The sequence below is a fragment of the Hyperolius riggenbachi genome, chromosome 1 (genome assembly GCF_040937935.1).
Source record: "Hyperolius riggenbachi isolate aHypRig1 chromosome 1, aHypRig1.pri, whole genome shotgun sequence".
NCBI lineage: Eukaryota > Metazoa > Chordata > Amphibia > Anura > Hyperoliidae > Hyperolius > Hyperolius riggenbachi.
The window spans coordinates 476,726,201-476,750,926 of NC_090646.1; the positions used below are offsets into that span (position 1 = coordinate 476,726,201).

General features: G+C 45.3%; 1 protein-coding gene and 1 gene segment (V, D, J or C); both read left to right on the top strand.

The window, feature by feature from the left end:
- The window catches only part of LOC137528857 (T cell receptor delta constant-like), a 348,846-nt gene that overhangs the window by 289,056 nt on the left and 35,064 nt on the right, over window positions 1–24,726 (top strand).
- Window positions 4,711–5,631, top strand: LOC137561891 (olfactory receptor 10G7-like). Its single transcript, XM_068273242.1, has one exon. It carries the CDS (start codon window positions 4,711–4,713, stop codon window positions 5,629–5,631), a length of 921 nt encoding a protein of 306 aa, XP_068129343.1.

Sequence of the window (24,726 nt, forward strand, 5' to 3'; positions counted from 1 at the left end):
ATCAATGCAGTTACCGCACGCGTAGTTGACTTTGCAATACATACGTCAACTACGCGTAGCGGACGAAGCTACGCATAGCGGGACTGCGACTACGCGGAAATGCGTAAGTGTAATTCTTAAACTTCGCCTACGAACTACGATGCGTAGTTGCGTACTACGATGCGTAGATTCGCGCTGGCGTAGTTTACGAGCAACCCTGTGCAGCTCACTGGTGGGTGGCACGATAATATGTACGCATTGGCATATGTTGTGTTTTCTTTTACCCCTGAAGTTGGTTTTAGATAATTTTAGGACTTGCAAATGATGCACTGCAATGATTTTTTTCTCAGTATGCCCTGGTACATAAAATTCTTAGAACTAATAGTGGAGATACTTTCTTTATCGGGGAACGATTGTGGAGATCCCGGATCCATCTAGCCGTGATCTGCCCATGAGTACTTAGCTTTAAATTCAGTTTATTAGCTCCAGTGTATTTGTGCTGCAGAAATAATTGCACAATATATGACTGCCAATTGGCTAAGAGGCCTCTCCTGCAGCCCTATACAAGCAAGGTGCTGCTTGGTTTCAGAGCGACTGCATTTTTCACTCTTAAAGAGAATCTGTACTCTAAAATTCTTACAATAAAAAGCATACCATTCTATTCATTATGGGACATCTACCCTGTCCACAAAATAAAGTTCCAGTTTCGCCCTGTAACATGGATAGTTCAGAATACTTCATAGAAAACTTGAAAAATGATGTTCCTGAGGTCTTGCCTGATGTCCTGGAGACCTCCGAGTTCCTCCCAAAGGGTGCAGAACTTGTAGGAGATGTCTCCTGCCCCCCAAGTCCTTCTGAGGTGTTGCCCACTTCAGTAGGCATTGCTGCCTTGCTGGCTACTTTTTCAGCTCTGGTGGAGCTTCAGTTATGCATAGTCAATGATGAGTTTTTGTTAGATACCATTACAGTCACTGAGACTTCTAAGCCTGAGTCCGAGTTTTTTTTGAGAGTCCAGTGCTTGAGACCACTGCTCATGATGATTCTCTGCCCGGTACTGGTTTTGGTCCTGTCGTGCCGGATTCTGAGGTTGGCAGTTCCCCGACATGTTCTGAGGTTTCTCCTGTGCTGGTGTATCCCAATGTGCTCTGTGACCCAGAAAGCCCAAGTGTGCCTCGGTTACCAGCATGCTCAGATGCTTCCTCGGTGGAGACATGCTCTGATATGGCCTGCCTGCTTGCATGCCCAGAAGTGGTCCCTGAAAGTCTTGATCTTGATGGGTGTCCTCGTAATTCTGAATCCAGAATAGTCATTGGTTCCTTAGGAGGGCTTGATAGTTCTCCATGTGAGCCTGGTGATTGTTCTGCCCTCTTGGGATCTCTGTGGAGTTTAAAAGGCTCTGAGAGATTCCGGGAGAATTTTGCTTGGTACCCTGGATAAGATCAACAGTGGCTTTTGTGTTGTAAGGGACACTTTGAACAGGTATTGTGGCAGGTTTGGTATTTTCGGACGCTCCTTGGAAGGTGGTGGGTATTGTCTGGAGGGTGTCGATGGCTTCTTCTCTGGCGTTCACAGTCCTGATGGGTGTTATACTGAGACTGGTAGTACTGATGGATATGTTTCGGTGGCGTTTGCTTCCGATGAGGTCGGTTTCGGCTGGACTGACTCTGGAATTGGGCCTTGTCGGGCTGCCCCGACCTACATGAGTCTTCAGTTAGAGTCTTTTGTTAATATCAGTTTAGAGACTCGTCTGGAATCTGACCCTAGAGGGGGGGGGGGGGTACTGTGAGGATCCGCGCGGCTGCCTGCGCAGGCAGGCAGCCTTTTGACCACTGTTCAGGTCTGCATTCTGCAGGTCTCTGGAATAGAGACCTTTTGTCAGTTGTGCAGCTTGCTGCTGAGGAATTTGCACACTTTGTCATGCAGATTGCCTAGCCACATCCTTTGTGGGCTTGCTCTATAAAGAGCTATGTTTCCCACAGTAAGTGGCTGGTCATAAGGATTAGTTCCTGTGAAACACTCCAAGTATCAGCCTTGCTCTTTGTTTGAAGATTAGTTTAGAGTAATTCCTGGAACTGCACTAGGCAGATTCCCTAGTGCAGTTAGGATTGCATATCTGTTTTGTTTGTCTAGTGACTAGTCCTTAAGAGGGCTGTTATCTGACTTTTATTATCTCAACTGTAAGTGAACTGTTTACTTTTTCTCTGATAGAGGAGAGGTCATTACTTCACAGACTGCTCTGAAAGACTCATTTTGAATGCTGAGTGTTGTGTAATATGCACATATTATAGAATGATGCAATGTTAGAAAAAACACTATATACCTGAAAATAAAAGTATGAGAATATTTTCTTTGCTGCTAATCTTCTAGTAATTATTCATAGTACACAACCAATTCACTATATCATATTTTTTTTTTCGCTTCAGTGTCTCTTTAAGGGAAGAGAAACCATTGGAGATCACTAAGAACATAGGTGATAAAACAAACCTGGACTGGATATTAATAGCTGTATGTTGCTAGGTGATAGGTGAAGTTTCCAATGCTATCCTGTGGCATATCAGAAAATAGTGAGGCCTGCTGAAAGCTTGGTGAGTTAGTAGTTGTGTTCTAGCAGTTGTGCTCTCACCCTCAGTAAGACCTTTTAAATCACTTGTCTTTACTTGGTTTTTACCCCTTCAAGGGAACCCAAGGTGAGAAGGATATTGAGACATATTTGTTTATTTCCTTTTAACCTCCTTAGCGGTAACCCCGTGCTGGACACGGGGTAAGCCGCCGGAGGGTGCCGCTCAGGCCCTGCTGGGACGATTTTCATAATTTTTTTTTTGCTGGACGCAGCTAGCACTTTGCTAGCTGCACCAGCACTCTGATCGCCGCCGGCCCCCGCCCGATCGCCGCTATCTGATGCGGCGCGCGCCCCCCCCCCCTGACCCCGTGCGCTGCCTGGCCAATCAGTGCCAGGCAGCGCCGAGGGGTGGTTCGGGAATCCCAATGACGTCCCGACGTCGCTGACGTCGGTGACGTCATCCCGCCCCGTCGCCATGGCGACGGGGGAAGCCCTCCAGGAAATCCCGTTCTCGATCGAAGCGGGCGGGGGGATGCCGCTGAGCCTCAAATCATCACAACTCAGCCCATAGTTCTTCTTCCATTGGTGCTGCAGGATTGTACTTAATTGTGCTTAAAGTGAACCTCCAGACTAAAAATCTACTCCGCAGCACTAAAAAGGCTTGGTGTTACTTTAACAGCATCAGAACTTTGGTTTTCTTACCCAAGCCTCATTTTTATCTGCACAAAAGCTAAGCTCTACCCCATCAAAGAAATCTGCCCGGGCATTTTTCCCCTACTGCTGTGCAAAGCATGATGGGCTTTCTGATGTTGTTGTTCTCCTTCTGCTGTTTTGCCGCAAATTTGTTTTTTTACATTTTGAATTTGAGATTTGAAGCCCAGTGTGCACAGCTGGGAGGGGTGATCAGGACACAGGACAGTTGCAGCTGTGTCTCATGCTCCCTGTCACCTCCTTTCAACCAAAAAGATGGCTGCCCGCCTGCCCCCATGAAATCACAAACATTTGCTTGTTCTTTTAAAACAGGGTGGGTAAGAGATGATATTACCTATGTATTTTAATTAACATAACTAATGTAACTTAATGACAGTATGTTTGCTAAGGCTAAGTTTAATTTCCTCTTTAATGTGAGTGTAGAGACTGTGCAAAGTCACATTTCCATGAGATACTCAAAAGGAACTGTCATCGGTTATGTTTCTTGTTAAAGTTACACATAAAAAGGTTGGGTGTTGAAAATATTCTTTGTATCTCTGAATGGTAAAAACTGCTTTCTTTGTCCACAAATTCTTTTTCACCTGCTTCCATGTTATGTGAAAAAAGTAGATACTTCATGCATATGTAACTGCTGGTATACTTGGAAAACCTTAATAAAAAAAATGTTGGGTGAGCCAACAGATGGCAATGATTCTGATAGTTATAGTCTTGTTTACATTTTTATTTTATACTATTTTACTATAACTGTTTTTGGATTGTGGAACAAAAACCTGGGTTTCCATTAATTCAAATTTGCTTTGATATAAGAGTGCTTTGGATTACAAGCAGGTTTCTGGAAATAAATTATGCTCACAAACCAAGGCTCCACTGTATTTTATTTTATACTATTTTACTATAACTGTTTTTGGATTGTGGAACAAAAATGTGGGTTTCCATTAATTCTTATGGGGAAATTTGCTTTGACATAAAAGTGCTTTGGATTACAAGCAGGTTTCTGGAAACTAATTATGCTCGCAAACCAAGGCTCCACTGTATTTGGCCTGTCCCCGTTAAAATAAACACATATGGGAGAGCATATGTAATGTTAGTGTCATATAAGTTGGTGAACGTGAAATTGGAATTAGAAGAGTAATCAGTAAGAGGGGTAGTATTTATTAAAGTGACAGTAAGCGTAGGGTGTAAAATCCTGATATGAAAGTCATCTAAGGGCTTGTGCAACCCTAAATAAGCAGTGTTATACAGAAATTGGATTGTAAGTAGAGCTTTTTGCTCTAACAGAGACATATTTTCTATAGCAGTGTTGGCATTGGCACTAGCTATTATCAGATGTATTGTGGGTATTTCCACCACACCATGTTTTATTTTATTAGAGGGAGTAAAACAATAGATCATATAAGTAACAGCTAATATACATTGTGCTGTTTCCTCTATATCATTTGATATTGGGATACTAGGAACAGATGGATGGAAAGAACTCAACACTTGTGACAGAATTCATTCTTAAAGGACTCCTGTGTGTCGATGAGTTACGAATCCCTCTTTTTATTTTTCTTACTGTTGTGTATATTTGCACTTTGCTTGGAAATGCTCTCCTTATTTTCACGGTTAGAAGAACGTCATCTCTTCACACTCCAATGTATTTTTTTCTTATAAACCTGTCCCTCCTGGACATCTGCCTGTCCTCTGTCACTTTACCCAGACTATTGAGGAACATAATATACGTGAAAACGATTTCCTTCAGTGGCTGTGCTGCCCAACTATACTTCTTCCATTTCTTGGCAAGTGCAGAGTGTTTCCTATACACAGTGATGGCCTATGATCGCTATATGGCTATATGTCGGCCATTACACTATAATAGCCTGGTCAGCTGGCGAGTTTGCATGTGCTTAGCTTTTGGATCTTGGCTGGCTGGGTCTCTGCACTCCATCACGCACACAGTGTTAACCTTTTATCTTCCATTTTGTCACTCTAATGAGATTGACCACTTTTTTTGTGACATAATCCCGGTGCTGAAACTTGTGTGTGCCGATACCTCCATCAACAAAACTATGATACTGGTTAATATTGCAGCCATCTCCCTGAGCTGCTTCCTTCTGACTTTAACTTCATATGTGCACATTGTCATAGCTGTACTCAAAATCAAGACGGTGGCAGGAAGGAAAAAGGCTTTCTCAACTTGTGTTTCCCACCTAATGGTAGTGTCATTATTTTATGCCCCTTGTATATTCACTTACATGCGTCCCAACTCAGACTCTCCATTAGATAAAGCGGTAGCTACTTTTTACACAGTGATCACCCCCATGCTAAATCCGGTCATATACAGCTTAAGGAATAAAGACATGAAGGAAGCCTTGAAAAAACTATGGTGGTATGAACTGTAATTCTGTGAATGAAGATGTGGCTTAACTCCAGGTAACACATTATTATTATTATTATTTTTGTTATTGTTATTACACATTTACAGTCATAAGAAAAAGAAAGTATAAACTCTTTCAATTATAAGGTTTTGGGTATCAGGACATAATAAAAAAATCACCTGTCCCATAACAGGTCTTACATTTAGGATGAGCATTTAACAAAGATCATGTCAAAATGCAAAAGCAGAAAACATAAACTCCTTTATTGCTTCCATGGGAATTAAGGGCTCATTTCCATGGGCAGTTGAACTGTGTGCTTAGCAAGCAGTTATCAGGTAGCAGTGATCAGTTACCAGGCAGCAGTGAGCAGTTGTGAGAGTTTGAGAGGTATTTCATTGCCTATCAACTGCCCATGGAAAAGAGGCCTAAGAGTGAAAGCAGAAGCCAAGTGTTGCTAAACCAAATGCACTTGATTAAGTGATAATGAACAATGTGACCTATTTTAAGGCCTCTTTTCCATGAACTGTTGAACTGCGTGCTCAGCAAGCAGTTGCCAGGCTGCAGTGAGCAGTTATCAGGCAAGAGTGAGCAGTTACCCGACAGCAGCAGGCAGTTGTGAGAGTTTGAGAGGCATTTCACTGCCTATCAACAGTCCCTGGAACAGAGGCCTAAAGCAGGTGCTCTGGCAATCTGCTGTACTGGAGCAATCAAGTGTGTATTAACACAATGTCAAAGAGAAAAGACGTTAGCAAATGTCTTAGATAATCAACTCTTGCTGACCATAAATCTGGGAATGGTTATAGGAACTTTTCCAACCAATATGAAGTGCATATTTCTGTGGTGAAATATTATTCACAAGTGGAAACATTCAAGACAGCTTTTAATCTTTCCAAGAGTGGAATTCCCAGAAAATTCATTCTAAGAGCAAACAATGTTCACATATTTTGCAGAGCTCAATAACTCTCTTTTTATAGGCTAAAGTTTAAAAGCAATTAAGAAGAGTTACTAGGAGAAACCTCCTTTCTTAAAAAGAACATGACTGCACAGCTTAAATTTGCATTATGGTCAGCTGGCCATAATGTCATGTGATGTTTGGCAAGAATCAAACACTGCATAATGGCTCAAACACCTCATAGCAACTATCAAGCATGGTATTGCAGTGCAGATCATTACGGGCTTGTTTCCACTGTTGCGACGCGATTTCGCCGGCATTCCGACGCTTGTAAAAACGCATGCGGATGCGTTTCCGCATGCGTTTTTACCCGCGATTTCGCGTGCGATTTCGCATGGCAGGGTGCCATGCGAAATTAACCATGACACTGCCAGGGCAAAATAACATTGAAAAAGGTGCGAAATCGCGGGTAAAAACGCATGTAACAAACGCATGCGTTTTTACTATTAAATACATTAGCGGCGATTCGCATGCATTCCACTCGCAGGCGAATTCGTTGGCTCTTTTGTGCGTTTTTTTACCGCTGAAAAAACGCACCTCAACAACGCTACAGTGGAAACAGGCCCATCCACTTGCATTACATGTGCGAATCCGCATGCATTGGACGCATGCGGATTCGCGATAGTGGGAACGAGCCCTCCGGCTTGTTTGACAGCCACAGTATTTGGGTGTTCTGCACTTGTTTATTTGCACATGAACTCCTCTATAAAGTCAGAGGCGCTAAGCTTTTTTTTGACAATGCATGAGTTGTTTGTACTCCCTTTTATTGCCTGATGAGGTTGAATGTGCCCACGAAATGTGATGCATCTACCCTGAGTATGTAAATAAATTGTTTATTTGTTGAATTAAGCAACACCCCTTTTTTGTGTCTACCTTGGGGAGATGAGTCCACCACTAACCCCCCCCCTCCCCCCAGTGTTCTCTTTTAAGAAAAATGTCACCTTCTTGTTTTTTTTTTACTTCTGGCGCCTCTGTACAACTGTATAACAATTGTGTCCACCCCTGGTGGAGGGGACTTGGTTTCTTTTTCTGACCTAAAGATAGCGACTTCTTAATCCTGAGTGGGAACAGGTCTAATACTCCCCACCTGCCTACAGAGTGGTTAGTTACCTGGACGGTAACCCAGACTTGTGAGTATAAACTATACTTGCCTTTAACATCCACCATTTCCAGTACATACTACACTATATCAGGCTCTCGGTGTCCTTTTATCCTCTATAAAGTGTTGTATAATGAAACAGCCTTCTGTGTGACAGCTAATGCTTGCAGAAACCGAGACATACAAGTCAATGATCATGAGCACACCAGCAAAACTACAAAAAAATACCTGAAAATGAACAGAATCAATGCTCTGTAATGCTTTGTAATGGCACAAAGTCTAGACCTCAACCCAATCAAAATGCTGTGGTGGGACATTAAGTGAGCAGTGTATAAATGCATGCCCATACACCTCAATGAACTGAAGCAATTTTTTAAAAAAGAGTGCCAAAATTCCACCACAATGGTGTGAGTGAAGTTATTGCTGCTAAAGTGGAATCATGGGGCATACTTAGTTTTCCATACATAGCCTGTCAATTCCGGCTTTATTTTTTCAAATGACAAGTGAAGGAGCACCCAATGAAGAGGACTGTGTGCCAAGACCCCTACCACAGTGTCTCCAGGGGTAAAAAGATCAATGAGTCAAAGATGGTCGGCACCACCAAAATGTATTATAGCTCTTTTGTGCATAAGAAGCAAAGCAGCAGTGACAGACACTGTTTTTGGCTAGTATGCCCTTTCTCAAACTGCAAGAAGGCTGCAGTGTGAGAAAGGGCATACTAGCCTAAGGCTGCAGCTCCAGGGATGGTCGTAGGCAGCCAACTTCGCTACGCTGAAACTACGCGTATTTTTACGCAAATACGCTTTGCAATCTACGGCTCCGAAATCAGCCACTTCGCTACGTTAGCATACCGTAGACTACGCATTAAAATACGCAAGCTTCACGTATTGCGTAGCGTAGTTGATGCGACCGCTTATGCCCTTATGCGGAAAAATTTCCGCAATAATCTGCTAACTATGCGAATACACAAACTAATTTAGGCATACATTCCGACATCCAATGCAAAATTGTATGCGTACAAAGGGCAATAAAATTTCTGCGCATGCGCAATGACCCATATCAATGCAGTTACCGCACGCGTAGTTGACTTCGCAATACATACGTCAACTACGCGTAGCGGGCGAAGCTACGCATAGCGGGACCACGACTACGCGGAAATGCGTAAGTGTAGTTCTTAAACTTCGCCTACGAACTACGATGCGTAGTTGCGTACTACGATGCGTAGTTTCGCGCTGGCGTAGTTTACGAGCAACCCTGTGCAGCTCACTGGTGGGTGGCACGATAATATGTACGCATTGGCATATGTTGTGTTTTCTTTTACCCCTGAAGTTGGTTTTAGATAATTTTAGGACTTGCAAATGATGCACTGCAATGATTTTTTTCTTAGTACTAATAGTGGAGATACTTTCTATATCGGGGAACGATTGTTCGTTGGTGGAGATCCCGGATCCATCTAGCCGTGATCTGCCCATGAGTACTTAGCTTTAAATTCAGTTTATTAGCTCCAGTGTATTTGTGCTGCAGAAACAATTGCACAATATATGACTGCCAATTGGCTAAGAGGCCTCTCCTGCAGCCCTATACAAGCAAGGTGCTGCTTGGTTTCAGAGCGACTGCATTTTTCACTCTTAAAGAGAATCTGTACTCTAAAATTCTTACAATAAAAAGCATACCATTCTATTCATTATGTTCTCCTGGGCCCCTTTGTGCTATTTCTGCTTCTCCCTGCTGCAATCCTGGCTTGTAATTGCCAGTTTTAGGCAGTGTTTACAAACAAAAGACATGGCATGTGATAGGCTGAGAGGAGTTCAGTCTGTGACTCACACAGAGCCTGCAGGGGGTGTGGAGAGGGTGTGTATAGCTTCTATCCTATCACAAACAGAGCAGCACATTCTACCTGAGTGCCTGAGCCCGACAAAGCCGTCAGAGGAAAGAAGATTAGATTATATAACAGAGATAATACAGCCACTGTGCAACTAGGAAAGGCTGCAGTAAGACAGACCACATTAGAACAGGTATAGGAACTTAAAGGATAGAAGAAATAAGGCTGAACATTTTGTTACAGAGTCTCTTTAATGCAAAAAAAGAATAAGGTGAAAGCATTGAATCTAATCAGAGAGAGATCTGTTGGCTACCCATACGCCATAGGCCGAATCCCGATTGATTTCAGCTTGAAACCTTTAGTGAAGCGGCTTTGTGATGCAGCCTGGCTGCTTTTTGACATCACACATGGGATGTGAATGCAGATGTACAGAGTTGACACTTGGGGCAGCGGACAGGTAAATATATACATGCGCGCACACCAGGGGGGGGGGGGGGGGGGGCGGTGTTGTATTAACATTTGGAGGGACAGTGGCCAAGGGTCCTATCACCTTTGCTAGTTATCACGATAGCACACCAGCATATCACACAGGATTTACCAGCATTTTTGAGCCGAAACAGGTTGACTCGTTATTCGGGCATGCTTTTGTGGCACCAATTTTCCAATTCGATAATAATCAAATCGCATGGCCGATCGGCCACAAAATCAACAGATGTATGACCACCTTAACATTTTCGTATTGATGATATCTTGAGAAATCTAGATTTTTCAAAACACTTACCTACAATACTATAAATATAGTAAATACAAGTGTTTCAAGTGTTACAATCATTATTTTAGTTAATTACGGTACATTGAAATGCCTGCAACTGAAAAACTGTTTTGAATTTTGCTGTGAAAACTTGAATAAAAAATGGACTAAAAGTTAATAAAATGACTGTTGGCCGAGCAGAGCCTTATATACACAGGAGAGAACACACTGGCTAAAGCAGCAATAAGGATGGTTATCCACAGGGATCCACAACCAGAGCCAAGCTTCTCATGAGCAGGGCCGGATTTGTACTCTTTACCGCCCTAGGCCACTGTCACTAGCCGCCCCCCTTCAGTATAGGTAGCGAGATTACCCCTTCCCTCCAGTATAGGTAGCGAGATTACCCCTCCCTCCTTACCTCTATTATAGGTAGCCTGATGACTCCTCCCCTTTCCTCTAGTATACTTAGCCAGATGACTCCTCCCCCCTTTCACTCCAGTATAGGTAGCCAGATGACTCCCTTAATCCCTCCCTTTCAGTATAGATATGTGAGGATGGGCAGGAAGGCAGCCTTTTGACCACTGTTCAGGTCTGCATTCTGCAGGTCTCTGGAAGAGAGACCTTTTGTCAGTTGTGCAGCTTGCTGCTGAGGAATTTGCACACGTTTGTCATGCAGATTGCCTAGCCACATCCTTTGTGGGCTTGCTCTATAAAGAGCTATGTTTCCCACAGTAAGTGGCTGGTCATAAGGGTTAGTTCCTGTGAAACACTCCAAGTGTCCGCCTTGCTCTTTGTTTGAAGATTAGTTTAGAATAATTCCTGGAACTGCATTAGGCAGATTCCCTAGTGCAGTTAGGATTGCATATCTGTTGTGTTTGTCTGTTGCGATTGTCCTGTCCCAGCAGTGGTCGACAGGAAGTCGTTCTGATCTTTGTTCTTGGAGTATAGCTGGAGCAGCAGTTGCTACCAGCTATCTCATCTGATCTGTCTTGCCAGGATCGCACTCGCCTTGCACTAGTGCTGTGGATCCGTCTGATCTCCATCTCTCTTTCTATACTTGGATCGCACTAGCCTCTTGTGCTAGTGCTGTGGATCCTATCGCTCTCTTTTATTCCTGTTTTCGTGTATCTGTCTTGTCTGCTACGAACGCTTGCTGGAGGCTCGGTGAGGTAACCGTTAAGCAAGCGCTCGCGTCCTCTGTTTCATGTTTGTCTGTTGGTGGTTAGTTAGGCGTGCTTGTCTCTGTTGTGCTTATCACGCGGAGACCGCACATAAACGCGTGCACTGTTGCGAATGAGTGCGGTGTTCGCGTTTAGCTAGCGTTTGTTATTTTCCTTATCTTCTCATTGTATGTTTTGCTGTGCCTTTGCTACTCTCGTGCTCTACCTTGCTGTAGCCTTGTGTCACCTCTGGCAATCGCCTCTCTCGCGATTGCATTCCTACTTCATATCTGCTGTTGTGTATGCACCGTCGCGGGTTGGCGACTAGTTTGGTGCACACACATACAATCTGTCCCTGTGCTCATTCTCTTCCGCAATCGCTTCTCTTGCGATTGCGTTCTCACTTGGTTTCTTCTGTTGTGTGTCCACCGTCGCAGGTTGGCGGCTAGATTGGTGGACATACATACATTCCACATCTGTGCTTATTCGGTCTTGTGTCTCTGTTAGCAATCGCCATCTCTGGCGATTGCCTTCTCACTTTGTCTTCATGGTTGTGTGTTCATCGTCGCAGGGTGGCGACTAGTTTGGTGAACACGCATACCCTCAGTCGCTTTGATCTCTCTCTTTCAGGGCTATCTTGCCCTGCGTTTCTTCCCTTCGTGCAATTACTGTCTGGCGTGTGTGGCAGGGCAGAGGAGCTGTTCCTCTGCACTCCACAGCTCCCCCTGTCGACAGGAATTTCCCTCTACAGGTGCATTGCACCTTTTGCTGGGTTCACGCAAATTATACGCTTGTGGAGGATTTCCGCAGTGTCAGCGCACGTCTTGTGCGCTGATCACGGAGAGAATTCCACAATCGTTACAAGATATAGGTAGCCAGCTCGCCTTCACACTGCAGCAGCCATCTGTGTCCAAGCTACCTCTTCCTTTCCGTCTCCAATGCTGCCCAAGTCCATAGCCGCCAGCCACAATGCAAACGTGCACAGAGAGAAAGGTGGCTGCTGCATAGACGGCTACCAGCTGAGTACCGTGGTCAGGCACTTGCCTGATCTCCCTGCATTGCAGCATTTGCAAGCTTGCAAATGCTGCACCAGTTTAACCTGCTGCTTTGGTGCCCTTGCCCCTGTGGTGCCCTACGCCATGGCCTAGGTGGCCTTGGCCTAAATCCGGCCCTGCTCATGAGGCAAGGTGAAACACTTGCATCAGGCACAGAGATTACAGGGCAGCATGTTTGTACTGTGTGTTTACACTTACAACATGCAGTCGGAGTAGGAGGAGAAGCGAGAGGAGAGCTAGCGAGGTGAAGAGGTCATCCTTGAGGAAAAGCAGCTTGTTGTGCTGTGTGAGGAGTCTGACAGTGAGTGAGGAGGGGAGAGGCAGGAGAGCAGCAGTGTTTCATTTTACTTGTACAGCAGAAGGGACGAGGAGGCACTGCTGTCCTGACTGAGGAGGAATGGAGGACTGTTGACTGGCTGAGGGGGAGCAGTTTGCTTGTCCAAGACTCCCAGCCAGCCAGCCTGTTATTGTTTTGAGCTGCAGCCAGGGGCGTAACTAGACTTAATAGAGCCCCCCTGCAAATATGATAGTATGGGGCTCCCTTGGTGTGCAAATCTCATGACGGTCACATGATTGGCAGCAGGGAGTGTTCTGCTGTGAAGCAGCGTCTAGAAACGTGAAAAAATTACAGATGCCCCCACTACTTGCTACTCTGCATGGAGGGAGGAGGTGGCAGGGATGGTTTTTGTGAGCAAACGGGATTTTTTTTTGCTAATTGGCTGCATTTGGGGTTGGGGAGATTGAGGAAGAGGGACCCCAAAAGCCCCAGGACCCCCCTGCAGTGGCAGGGGTCACAGGGGTGATGATATGCCCATGGCTGCAGCATGTTATGTCTCAAGTTGTTGCATATGCGCCTGCTCCCTTGCTGACTGAGAACATTAAATGAAGCAGAGTAAATGCTGTGCTGTGTGATCATTCCAAATCAGGAAGGGGGTCGCATCCTCACAAGTTTGCATTCGGCAGCAAAAAGTCTAGAACCAGCCCTGCCCACGACAGCATGGGTGGGTCCTCAGAAGACACTCCAATAAAGACTTTGCAACCCACCAGGATTACACAATTGTATTAAAAAAATATAAATAAATGTGACATCAATCTAATGTGAACTTCCACAAACTGCAACAATTTGCAGGAGCAATCCCAATATAAAAAAGTGGAATAATGTCACTAAATTGGTCGCTCTCACTGAGGTAAAAAAAGGTCTCTTATTTAAATCATAATTAAAGAAAACACAGAGTAAGATAGCAATTAAGTTATAAAAACAAAATCCTATAACAAAAGCGCTCCACACATACCACTGCAACTCTCATGCAATCTACATAACCAATATGTAATAATGTGTGACTTCATGTCAAATGTAAGTTGAAATGCTGCATAATTCAAAAAATGTATTCAAAAAGAGGCAAAAACACACACAAACAAAATAGAAAGAAGGCATATCGGTGTTTCCATTTCAGCTGAACCAGGTGTCTCTCAAAATGAAGTGCTCCTCTGTGGGAAACATAACCACTGAGGGTGAAGCCAAAGACCATATTTTTGGACTATAAAACCTAGGTTTAGAGGACAACAACCAAGGAAAAAAATTATACTAAACCTGGTGTGTCCATGGTCCAGGAGCATCTTATGGACCTTCTCCCCTCAAGTATTGTCCCCCTTTCGACTTCCTTGTAACTCTTGTGTCCCCATTTCCTCCTGTGTTCTCTATCCCCCTTTGTCCTCTATCCCCCTGTATCCTGCGTCAATCTGCATCCTCTCTCCCCCTGTATCTTCCTCCCTTGTTATTGTGCATCTTCTGTCCTTTGTCATCCTGTGTCAGTTATCACCCTGTCCTCCACCCCCCTTTCCCAATCAGTGTGCTGTCCCCCATCTTCCTGTTGCCTCCGGTGTACTGTCCCCCATTAACCTGTGCTGGATGAATGTGCTGTTTGGCCCCGTGTATGAGTTCCCCCTGCTCCTGTCCTGGGGGGCATGGGCATGCCTGGCTCTAGATACTGATACGCCTGTCGGGAGTTCCAAGTCGGCTGAGCTGCAGCCATCTTCCACATAGCCGGCTGACCATCGCTGCTCCTCTGCTTTCACAGGCACTGAGGGAATCATAGACTTACCACGTGCCCCACCAGCTTCAGTACTTTGAATGTAAGTCATAGTATTGGTATCTGCCCTAGCTTATGGCACCCACTAAACAAATGATACACATGTGAGCCGAGTGTCTATGATTTTCTCAGTGTTTGTTTGTTTTGTCCCTGCATATATTTATCTAGGAGGGGGTAGAAATTTGGGAAGTAGGTTATTATTAGCTCCACCAGGAGGTTGACCTGAGCCCTGTGTATGTAACAACTGTACAAGGGTGCTTTGTAAGGAGTCTGGGATTTTCCACTTCTGCTCTTACAAGATATCCTAAATGTTAAGAACCAGATGGGCTGGTATTTGCATGGGAGCCCTATGTTTGTGGGCTGCGCCAGCCTGGTTGCTATTATCCTGCATGGAAGACAAGAGGTCAATAAGGCTAGAGAGTTACTTTAAAAAAAAAAAGCCTAAATAATAATAACTGTATTGCCATTAGTCAGCCAATAAGCTATATAAGCAATGTGTGTGGCCAAACATAGCTTGCTAAAATCAATAGATATTGCCCACTAATACACATACTATAATAACAAGAACAACTAGCTGGTGTTGTTTCTTAAGAAACCACATGATGTTGGCTTGAAAATGCTAGAGGTGTCATGCCCAATTGCCCCTTGTGCATAGAGAGTACACAAAGTCGGGGGCAACTGGTTTAACTGTTTAACTCCGCCTTCAGTCTCCCAGCAGCGATCGCCACTTGGACACTGTTAGCAGGCGAAACCACAATCTAATTACCTTGTACAGCGCTTCGATCTAAAGCAGCGCTGTACTGGGGACAGCCGTGTGACACGGTTGTCCCCTCCATAGGCTGGGGAGTGATTGGCTATCATAGGCTGAAGCCTATGGCAGCTGATCACACTGATTGACTGGCGGGGGGGAGGGAGAGAGGGAGCGGGGTAAAAATAACAAAAAAATACACAAATTTATTAATAAAATATTAACATAAATTTTTATGTAAAAAAACAAACATTGGAGGAGCGATCAAACCCCAGCAACAGAGAGCTCTGTTGGTGGGGAGAATGGGGGAGGGGGGGGGGAATGGGGGGGATCACTTGTGTGCTGAGTTGTGTGGCCCTTAAAGCGAGCCCTTAAAGCTGCAGTGGCCATTTTTGTGGGGGTAAAGCCTGTGGTCCTGAAGTGGTTAAAACTGTGAAATTTAAAGCAAATAAAATGTTACCATTGAAATCAATCAAAACAACCTGATTGGCTATTTTGGCTCCACTCACTTTTTAAAATTTGCATCCTAGTCACCCAGTGGCCAAATGTACCAAGCTTGAGCACTCGGACATTAACAGTGTAAGAATGACAGCAATTTAATTACTTCAGCCTACAGTGTTGTTTCACCTTATGCATCCGAGCAGCTTTCACCTCCCATTCATTCGCCAGTAATTTTACCACTACTTATCACACTGAAATGATCTATATCTTGTTTTTTCTGCCACCATTTAGGCTTTCTTTGGGTGGTACATTCTGCTAAGAATTATTTTATTCTAAATCCATTTTAACAGGAAGATTAAGAAATAAATGGGAAAAAAATCATTATTTCTCAGCTTTCAGCCATTATAGCTTTAAAATAATACATGCTACCATAACTAAAACCTATGTATTTTATTTGCCCATTTGTCCCGGTTATTACACCATTTAAATTATGTCCCTATCACAATGTATGGCGCCAATATTTTATTTGGAAATAAAGGTGCATTTTTTCAGTTTTGCGTCCATCACTATTTACAAGCTTATAATTTGAAAAATGTTCACAATATACCATCTTCACATGTATATTTAAAAAGTTCAGACCCCTAGGTAACTATTTATGTTTTTTTCCATTAAAAATTTTATTTGGGTAATTTTTGGTGTGGGAGGTAAACAGTTATTTTAAATGTAATAATGTGGGTTTATTTTATTGAAAAATATATGTAGATGTAGTTTTACTATTTGGCCACAAGATGGCAACAGTGATTTTTTTTATGCCCTGTTCGCTTCCAGAAAGCATATAGAGGACGGGAAACTATTTTTTTTATCAGTAAGACCGAGGCCTCTGATAAGAAGCTCGTTTTTTGTGCCGGGGGTTTAGATCAATGAATGGAAACAATGCGGCGGGAGCGTGCAATCGCGCACCCAGCGCAGCGGCAGCAGGGCAGGCTATCTGGATGGATATATTCATCCAGATAGACTGAAGTGGTTAAATATTCCCATTGAATAGCATTGGGTAAAATTTGATTGGCTGTCTTAAGCTCCATCCAGTTTTATGAAGTTTAACCCCAGTCAACCATTCATGGTCTGTGCCAAGTTTGGGGCCTCTGGCTTTAAAACTGTGAGAACAAAAGTATTTGAAAGTTTTACATTTTTTACAAGTCAATAGGTTAAATCTGATTGACTGTTTTTGGCTCCACCCACTTTTCCTAAACTTTGACCACAGTCACCCAGTGAGTAATTGAGCCAAGTTTGGGACACATGCCATTTAAACTGTGATAATAGCAGCAGTTAATCTTTATTTTCATTAAGGTCAATGGCTAAAATCTGATTGGCTGTTGTTTCCCTGCCCCTCCCCTTATTGTGAACTGCAGTCACCTAGAGACTTAGGCTGCTTTCACAGTGCGACATTAAAGTTGCACTTTATTGAAAGTAATAACGCAGACTAACGCACAGCAGCACAAAGTATGTGTGACATTCACAGTGCTCACATTGCGTTGTGTGTAACGTGTAGCAATATTTAGAAAGTGCTGCATGCAGAGCGTTGTCTGCGTTATTAGCTACGTTGGACTGTTTGCACATGCTCAGTAATGTTTTTGATTTTTTTTTAAAATGTGACGCATGCGCCGTTTTCGTTCTATCAGTACACGACGAAAATTATGCATCAAGAGACACATAACGCAGTTCAATATAACGTCCAACTTCAAAACTAACATGTGTTGCATTAGGGGCACGTTATGCGACCTTATCGTCGCATCAAACACAACGTCTTAGTGTGAAAGAGCCCTAACACTCCAAAGTTTGTGAATGCTGACATGAGGTAGGGAACACACTTGACTGTTTTCATACGCGTTTTCTTTGCAGAAAACCTGAGAACTCATGTTACTCAATGGGCTAGTTCACACTTAATGCGTTTTTCGTGCGCAGAAAAAAAACTGACATTCTGCGTGATGATTCACGCAGTCACTCAGTGATCCACGGTGCCAAGTTAGGGGACTCTGGTCTCTGGCTTTAATACTGTGAGAATTACAGCTATTTACATTTTCTCATTGAAGTCAGTTTTCCGTATCAAGTACATTAGCTGCTGTGAAACACGCATGTGTTTTTCTGCATAGAAACACACTTGGTGTGCAGAAACGTACAAACTGAAAACTGAAAGACAAATGTGTTCCCTGCCTGAACGCGTAAAAATGACAGCATTTTATTTATTTTAATTTTTTTTGAAAATTAATGAATGAAATTTGATTGGTTGTTGGTGGCTCCACCCACTTTTTTTTTCTAAATGTCAAGTGGAAACACCCAGTGACCGCATTTGCGATATTCGAGGTCCATGGCATCAATATTGTGAGAATGGCAGCCTTTTTAATTGTTCCCATTAAAATCAATCAAAGAAATCTGATTGGTTGGTTTTGGCTCTGCCCACTTTTCTGAATTTTAATCCAAGTCTCCCATTGACCAACTGTGCCAAGTTTAAGGGCCCTGCCATTAACCTTCTATGAGTGCTAGCAGTTTTACATTTTCCTATTTAAACACATGGCTGAAATTTGACTGGCTATTTCAGACTCCACCCACTTCTTCTTCTTTTTTTTTTTAATAAACTGCAGTCACTCAGTGATCCACAGTGCCAAGTTAGGGGACTCTGGTCTCTGGCTTTAATACTGTGAACATTACAGCTATTTACATTTTCTCATTCCCAAGTCAATAGGGAAAATCTGATCTGGTTGTTTGTGGCAATGCCAACTTCTTGGGTCCCCATATTGTGACAGAATTTTTCAGCTTCACCCCATGACTAAGTGACCCAAGCTTGGTGAGTGTGACTTCAAATCTGCACGAGTGGCAAAAGTTTAAAATTTTCCAATGAAAGTCTATGGGAAAAAAATGAAGTTACAGGGGCATGGAGGGTGGGATTGCTTAAAGAGACTGTAACTTTAAAAAGATCCCCTGAGGGGTACTCACCTCGGGTGGGGGAAGCCTCCGGATCCTAATGAGGCTTCCCATGCCGTCCTGTGTCCCACGGGGGTCTCGCTGCAGCCCTCTGAACAGCCGGCGACAGGCCTGACTGTAATTTCAATATTTACCTTTGCTGGCTCCAGCGGGGGCGCTGTGGCTGCATTCGGCTCGGTAATAGACGGAAATACCCGATCTCCGTCGGGCCCGCTCTACTGCGCAGGCGCCGGAGACTTGCACCTGCGCAGTAGAGCGGACCCAACGGCGATCGGGTATTTCCGCCTACTTCGGAGCCGACAGCCGTCAGAGCGCCTGCGCAGGAGCCAGGAAGGTAAATATTACATCACCGCTGCACGGAGGGCTGCAGCGAGACCCTCGAGGGACGCAGGATGGCGTGGGAAGCCTCATTAGGATCCGGAGGCTTAGGATCCGGAGGCTTCCCCCACCCGAGGTGAGTACCCCCCAGGGGATGTTTTGCCGTTACAGTTCCTCTTTAATAGAGCACAAGCAACCTATTTTGTTATGAGCTGAACAATAGAGGTGGGCCTAACGGTTCGCCGGCGAACGGTTCCAGGCGAACTTCGGGTGGTTCGCCTTTGCAGGCGAAGGCGAACTTTCCCGGAAGTTCGATTCGCCCCATAATGCTCTATGAGGGTCAACTTTGACCCTCTGCATGACAGTCAGCAGGCGCATTGTAGCCAATCCGGCTATACTAAGCCCTGGAGCCCCTCCCCCCTTATATAAGGCAGGCTCCGGCGGCCATTAGCCTCACTCGTGTGCCTGCTAGAGACAGAATAGGGGCAGCTGCTGCAGACTTGTTCTCCTAGGGACAGATGAGTCAGGCTCTTGCCTTCTTAGATTGCTTAGCTGAATCTTATTGCTATAATAGCGCCCCAGAAAAGCTCTTTTCAGAGCTCATCCTGCTGTGATCAATTTTTTTTTCTGTGTTTGAAACTGACACTTGTGTTCTTTAGACAGCATTGCTAATTCATACTGTGTGTCCCACTGCCAGCAGCAGCAGCACATTCAGTGACTACTACCTGTGTGTGTGATACACTTGTGTTGTTTAGACAGCATTGCTAATTCATACTGTGTGTCCCACTGGCACTGCCAGCACAAATGGCAGACTTGCCCGCCTCCATATGATTCTCGTGAAAGGAATGTGGTGTCATCTTTGCCCGCCATTACTGGTTCTCGTTAAAGGATTTAAAGTACATTCATTTCAAATACACAGCAGGGCCTCGAAAGTCCTCCTCCTGTATTGTTATTTTTGGTCACTACCTCGGGGCGGGCGTGCATGCCTGCCTGCTGCCCTCCTTGGATGTGTAGCGTTGCTCAGGCTCCACACCGGATTCCATCCCTCATTCCCCAGCCTTTACCCGGGGTCACAATGTCAGACTTGCCCGCCTCCATAGGATTCTCATTGTAGCGGTACTGAACAAGTACACAGCAAATAGAAAATGTAATTTTAAAAAAAAACGTAAGCTTTTTAACAGTGCCATGGAAAGTTGAGAAGGAAGTCATACATTACCTGACATCACTGAGTGAGGAAGAGCAATCTCGCCATGTTGCGCAGTAGTCCAGCACGGTCGTCACAACACACAACAAACAGCTGTTTGCGGTGCGTTACACAGTGAGTTTGGTGTGTCAGTGTGAAGCAGTACTCTAATTACACTCCCTGATTGATGTATATGTTACGGCCAGAACCCGAAGTCTGGCCACTTCGGGTTCTGGCCGGTCAAAGCTAGAAATGGCCGGCTGAAGCGGCCAGTGTGCGAAACGGGGACTTTTTGCAGACTTTGGCCGGCCAGAACGCATTCTGGCTAGATGTGGCCGGCCAAGTCCCGAAGTCCCCGCTGCCTTGTGTCAGCTCACCGCTCCGCGCATTGTCTCACCAGCTGTTCTCCGCCGCCACCTAGCCTTGGCCCACAGTGGTGTTTCCCTTGCCATCCAAGTCCTGGAGGGCCTGGGACGAACATCCGGAATACTGCCCTGGCTGGTTAATCATCTGGAGCTCGCCTCCTCTGCCCCGGGGGAACGGGCACGCCTCCAACTGCTCTGCATCCAAACAGTTGTACCACGTGGCTGCCAGAGCACCGCCGCTAAGGACACGAGACTTGGCCGCCCATGTGCTGCACCAACTTGTCTGTCACGGAAGAACATGCGTGCTGCTGCCCGGAGTGCTGACCCATCCATCGCTGCTGCCCGGACTGCTGCTGTGCTCAGAACGGAGGTTAGCCTCCCACGTGCAGCAGGCTCACACAGGCTCTGTGCCTGCTGCCTCCCAGCCTGCTCTGCCGCCTCCCGGTCGTCTCCTTCTTGAGGAAGTCACCCTTGTTGCTGCTGAGCCCACCAGCTGGCCCTTCACCCATCTGGATCAAGGTGAGGAACCACTACCACCTATCAGTTGGATCCTCAATCCTAGGACTTAGCCCTGCCTGCTCCATATCATGCTATAGAGAAATGCATCCTGTATGTATTTAGAGAATGTAGCCCGTCCAATTCACCCTCATCTGTGACTAACCACCATTGTAATTTGATCTCTCAGCTGTGACAGCTCAGGAATCTCCTTTGCCACAGCAGAGCAGCTAATTGGTAAACACAGGGTGATAACAATATGTCTGCTCCCATGAAAGCAGGATGTAGACACACTGCAGATTTATTGCAGGATTTATATCAACTGTAACAAAGAAGTGTTTTTCTTTAAAGATTATGCTGTTTCGTATCTTTCAGAGCAGAGAGGTAGTTCTGAGTGGCATTCGTGGTGCTGGACAGGACCCGGGATGTTCTGGGATTTGTGCGTTTTGCACTTTGGCCGACTGACTTTGGCCGTTTCTAGAACTGGCCGGCCAATGTCAGAAATTCCCAGCATTTTGGACTTTGGCCGACGTCAAATCGGCCAGTTCTAGAAACGGCCGGCCAATTCTAGAATTGGCCGATTTCTGGTTTTGGCCGTAACATATACACATGCAAGATGTTTTAAAGCACATTAGGCCTGCAATTTAGCATTCAATGTGATTTCTGTCCTTAAAACGCTGCTTTGCGTCACGTCCAGATTTTTCCCGGGGACTTTTGGCGTGTATCCCACTCCGCCATGCTCCCCTTCAGGTGTTAGACCCCTTGAAACATCTTTTCCATCACTTTTGTGGCCAGCATAATTTTTTTTATTTATCAAAGTTCGCCTCCCCTATTGAAGTCTATTGCGGTTCGCAAACTTTTCCGTGAACCGAACCTTCCGCGGAAGTTCGCGAACCTAAAATCAGAGGTTCGGCCCATCTCTACTGAACAAGTGTGCAAAGTTTCAAAATCATACTTCTAAAACTGTGGGAGGAGTAGTGTATAGAAAATCGCAAAATATTAATTGGCAATTACTAGCTCCGCCCACTTTTGGGTGTCCTCCAAAATTCATATTTTTATCCGTGGTGACACCAAAAATATATGGTCCAAGTTTAGGGAATGTAGCTTCAAAACTGTACGAGTGGCAGCAATTTGAAAATTTTCCCTGTCAAAGTCAATGGCAAAAAAGGGGTCTTCGGTGGTCCGCCGTACGGGCGCGGTGGGTGGGATCCCTTATTAAAACACAAGTAATGTACTTTGCTATATGATGAATTTGTGTGGAAAGTTTGGTGCTTGTACCCCTGAAACTGTAGAAGGAGTAGTGTATAGAAAATGGGGTGTAGAGATGGGCCAAAGTATTCACCAGGCGAATAATTAATTGCAACGATCGCGTATTCACATTCGCCTCCTCAGACGAATACTTGGTGGATTCGATTCACCCCGTATTCATCATCATTGAGCTAAACTTTGACCCCTTACCTCACAGTCAGCAGACACATGGCAGCCAATCAGCTAGCACCGCCTCCTGGACTGCCCCCCCCCCCCCCCACCAGAAAGCCAATACAGAAGCCATTTTGCAGTCTGTGCTTGTCTTCTGTGCTAGGCAGATGAAGGATAGTGTGTTGTGACAGGGAGAGAGTTAGTTAGGCCTGTGTTCTGTGTGCTCTCAGTGCAGATTCTTGTTTCTAACACATTGTCCTGAACTGCTAAGCCTTCCTATGCTGATACATAGAGATGGCCCGAACCTCCTATTTTCGGTTCGCGAACCGGGTTCGCGAACTTCCGCAAAAGTTCGGTTTGCGAGAACTTTCGCGAACCGCAATAGACTTTAATGGGGAGGCGAACTCTGAAAACTAGAAACACTTATGCTGGTCAGAAAAGTGATGGAAAAGATGTTTCAAGGGGTCTAACACCTGGAGGGGGGCATGGTGGAGTGGGAAAGATGCCAAAAGTCCAGGGGGGAAATCTGGATTTGATGCAAAGCAGCGTTTTAAGGGCAGAAATAACATTGAATGCTAAATTGCAGGCCTAAAGTGCTTTAAAACATCTTGCATGTGTATACATCAATCAGGGAGTGTAATTAGAGTACTGCTTAACACTGACACACCAAACTCACTGTGTAACGCACCGCAAACAGCTGTTTGTGTAGTGACGGCTGTGCTGGGCACCATGGCGATAGTGCAGGCCATGGCGGTTTTCAAGGCCATATGGTCGCCGGGCTGTGGTAGCTCAATGATAGAACAACAGTGACTGTCCAGCTGATCAAATTTGGTCTGTCCACAATGAAGCAACGACCTTATTATTTTGGGTGTGCCCCCCCGAGACACTCATATAGCTGTCGGTCATTGCTTCATTGTGATACGCAAGCCCCTTCACCGCGGCAAGGTAATGATTACGAAGGGGAATTGGCACATGTACATGCTTTTTGTTTGGTTGCTGCAGCTGCAGTGCAGCCAGAAAAATTAGGCAGGCATGTACACGCACCAGAAAAATTATTATAGCGGCCTTAAAAATTCAGGAATCCACCTGAAGTCCTGGACCCTGTTGGTGGTGGTGGAGAAGGCAGTCAAGCGGCCTGTGGGCAGAGGTGCTGTGTGGGGAGCAACTTAGTCTTGGGGCAGGCAGTCACACGGTGTGCAGGCAGAGATGCTGTGTGTGAGGACTGACTTAGTCTTGGGGCAGGCAGTAGTCCTCCGGGATCCATGCCTCATTCATTTTGATAAAAGTGAGGTACTGAACACTTTTGTGACTTAGGCGACTTCTCTTCTCAGTGACAATGCCTCCAGCTGCACTGAGGGTCCTTTCTGACGGGACGCTTGAGGCAGGGCAAGACAGAAGTTGGATGGCAAATTGGGACAGCTCTGGCCACAGGTCCAGCCTGCGCACCCAGTAGTCCAAGGGTTCATCGTTGCTCACAGTGTCTACATCCACACTGAAGGCCAGGTAGTCGGCTACCTGCCGGTCCAGGCGTTGGTGGAGGGTGGATCTGGAAGGGCTAAGTCGAGGCGTTTGACTAAAGAATGTCCGCATGTCCGACATCACCATGAGATCGCTGGAGTGTCCTGTCCTTTCCTGCGTGGACATGGGAGAAGGATTACTGGAAGTGGTAACTTTATTACGCTGTGCTGTGACATCACCCTTAAACGCATTGTAAAGCATAGTTGCCAGCTTGCTCTGCAAGTGCTGCATCCTTTCTGCTCTCAGGTGAGTTGGTAATATGTCCGCCACTTTGTGCCTATACCGAGGGTCTAGTAGCGTGGCCACCCAGTACAGCTCATTCCCCTTGAGTTTTTTTATATGGGGGTCCCTCAACAGGCTGGACAGCATGAAAGACGCCATCTGCACAAAGTTGGATCCAGACGTACTATCCATCTCCTCTTGCTCTTTCTCAGTGACGTCAGGTAAGTCCTTCTCCTTCCCCCCAGCCATGAACAATACCACGGGAGCGTTGAGCAGCACAAGCCCCCTGCGATGCCTGCTGCAGTTGTTCTTCTGCCGCCGCCTCCTCCTCCCAAAGAAACACCTTCCTCATCGTCCGAGTCTGACTCCTCTTCCCCACACGACTCTTGTTGAGGAAAAATCTGGTTCTGATGAGAATTGATCCCACAACGCTTCCTGCCGTAACTGTTCCTGTTCACGCTCCTCCACAGCTTGATCCACCATTGTACGCATGGCACGCTCC